Below are 2,680 nucleotides of genomic sequence, written 5' to 3' on the forward strand. Positions count from 1 at the left end.
TGATGATGATGATGATGATGACGATAATAATACAGTGACTCTAATTGACTGTAATTGTGACACTTTCTTTCATTTTCTATCGCTTACACTGCCCCATTCGAATACATGTGCTGTATATCACTCATATCCTCTATGTAATTTTTTTTTAAGGTGCACTGTTGGAGAGCTTGGCGGTGGAGCCTATCGGGGATCTTGTGGAGAATCCTCTTGAGGCGAGTAGTGGTATAGAGAAGAGCGAAAATCCATCTGTTTCAAAAAAAGGTAGCGTATCACCGTTCAATATTGCTATTGATATTATTGCAGTATACAGTATAGTACTATGACTTTCTTAATGAAGCTCATGGCATGCAGTTTTTGAAATTATTAAAACACCGTAGACAACAATACCAATATCTGCGCAGTTTATGATATTTTTAAAATATTTCTCCATTTAACCCTACTTTTATTTTTTTTTTTAGCGCCAGAGAAAAAACGCCCTCGAACACATAAAAAGAAAACCGCTAAGGAGAAGAACAAGGAGCCATTAGAAGATGCTAGTGAGAGCCAAAATTCAGCGTATCCGCAAGGTCTTATCAGACTTGAGCTTTCCACACTAAACTGCGAGGCAGAGAGAGTCTTCCAAAAATTTAAGCTAGATCTCTGGGCGACACTCCCAAATCCCGCTCGATACCTGAAAGACTTGTCGTATCAGCAATTAGAGAATGTAGATTTCACACGACAAGAGATGATCAACTATGTGAAAAATCCTCGCTTCTCGTATGCAACTCGGGTAAAAGTTGCGGGAAAAATAATGGGAAGCAACAGCGGCAAGAAGTGGAGACATCGCTTCGACCTATATTTTAATACCACGCGAGATCCGTGGGGTACTCACAAGCAAGGGTGGGGCCGGATGCTCTATATTAGCGAGTATCGTCAGTGCTGTGGTTCGATGACCCCTGCGGAAGTTGATTTGTTCAATAAGATACTTCTGGAGAAGTTTATGCAGCTGGAAACCCTTCCCAGTTCAACAGCCGGAAAAGTGTGGAGTACAAGTACAAACCAGAAAGGGGCCCGCACGACCGAGGATCAGGAGAATAACTATTTTGTTTACTTTGTATTGAATGAGAATTTGATAAAGAATTAAGCAGCGTGGATGACCAGTACAAACCGGTGGAAAAATGTATTTTTTTTTTCCTGCTTTGACCAATTTTCAAAATAATAAATATATATTTTTCATACTTTTTCGTTATGAGTATTATCTACCTAAGAAAAAAAAAATCATATTTACAAAAATACATATAAAAACAATAGTAAAATAGTATAAATTAGTGCTGTATATGCTAGTACGATTGTGTTATTGTCAATATTGCAATTGCGTTCATCGAAGGGATATAAAGCATGTTGGAAAATAAAAAAAATAAACCGCAATAATTAACACGTTGGGAGTAAATGTCTAATTTCTTTCTTTCACTTTATAGCTCCCAACGAGCACAAATTGTAACAAGACAACATACAGTATACAATTAATTGATAAATGCGGTACCAACGGATGATCTTCAATTGCAGGGTCACGGATAATCCATACGATATTTCGAGTAAAATAGGTTAATCAGTATATGATAACGTTATTTATCTTTGAAAAGAATATCTTTTATTATTATTATTGGGATATAATTAATGTGTATTTTGGTATATTTTACAAATTTCAAATAATAATAATAATAATAAAACACTTATTATTATATTAGTTTAGCATAACTGGGTTCAAATGGTAGATACTGTAGAAGATCTTAATAAAAAATAGGGTTTAGCGAGGAATAGAGGGAAACTGTAGGCGGATTTTATATAAGAGTAAAGGATCAAAATAATATAAAACACCTCAGTTCAGTTATTGAATATCTGTATCCTCCCATAGGTATTACACCAGAAAACAACAGAATAATAGCTAAGCTAAGCCATAACAAGGTAATAAGAATAACCCTATCTCATATCATGAGAAGAGATGGGAGGAAGTCCTCGTGTCACATATAACCTATCTAATCCCCGGACCATTATGCAGATAGCTACAGTAATAATAATAATAATAATAAATTTAATAATGTTCAAGTGCATAAGATATTGTATAAATTCACGGGGTTTTAGTTTCACATCTTTAAACATGTATTGCCCCAAAACAGCTTATATACATTATAACATTTTTTTCAATAATAATAATAATAATAATAATATTCGTATCCCCGTTTGCGGAGATATTGGATGTAAAATTTGAAATTGCCTCATTGGGACACCGATTTCATCTGTAAATAAACAACGCGTTTGTGGAGGTGGAGAGCAATTTATTTGCTTATTAGGTTCCATCTTGTTTCCCTTTTGTGATTTTAGTATGATATCGCTTTCATCATTCTTGCGTAGTCGTTCTAGTCCTACTTCTATTTTTCGTGATCGTGAATGAACAGTTAGTTGATAAAGCCTTGATAAAAAAGCTAGTGAGCTACACGATGGTTTTGAAAGGAACAAACATGTTAAATAGTAAGAAGAAATAAATCGATCCATTCCAGATGAGCCGCCTCTTTCCAAAGAAATGACAGATTGAAATGAGCAGGTAAATTTATAAGAGTCCAACTATGTTTGGCAACCTGAGTTTTACATCCATTTGGAAACACAAGCGATTGAAGGTAATCTCTTCTTTAGTCAAGTAGGT

At 34.9% G+C, this 2,680-nt stretch overlaps 1 protein-coding gene across 1 annotated transcript; it reads left to right on the top strand.

Moving 5' to 3' along the window:
• Positions 1-724: 724 nt before the first annotated feature.
• Positions 725-1,123, top strand: VTP21DRAFT_728 (uncharacterized protein; the record flags this gene model as incomplete). The annotated part of the gene is made up of 1 exon (XM_069398003.1): positions 725-1,123. The coding sequence occupies one exon, from the start codon at positions 725-727 to the stop codon at positions 1,121-1,123; it is 399 nt and encodes a 132-aa protein (XP_069257107.1).
• Positions 1,124-2,680: the final 1,557 nt, after the last annotated feature.

The sequence above is a fragment of the Calcarisporiella thermophila genome, assembly GCF_041956535.1.
Source record: "Calcarisporiella thermophila strain CBS 279.70 unplaced genomic scaffold VTP21scaffold_1, whole genome shotgun sequence".
Lineage (NCBI taxonomy): Eukaryota > Fungi > Calcarisporiellomycota > Calcarisporiellomycetes > Calcarisporiellales > Calcarisporiellaceae > Calcarisporiella > Calcarisporiella thermophila.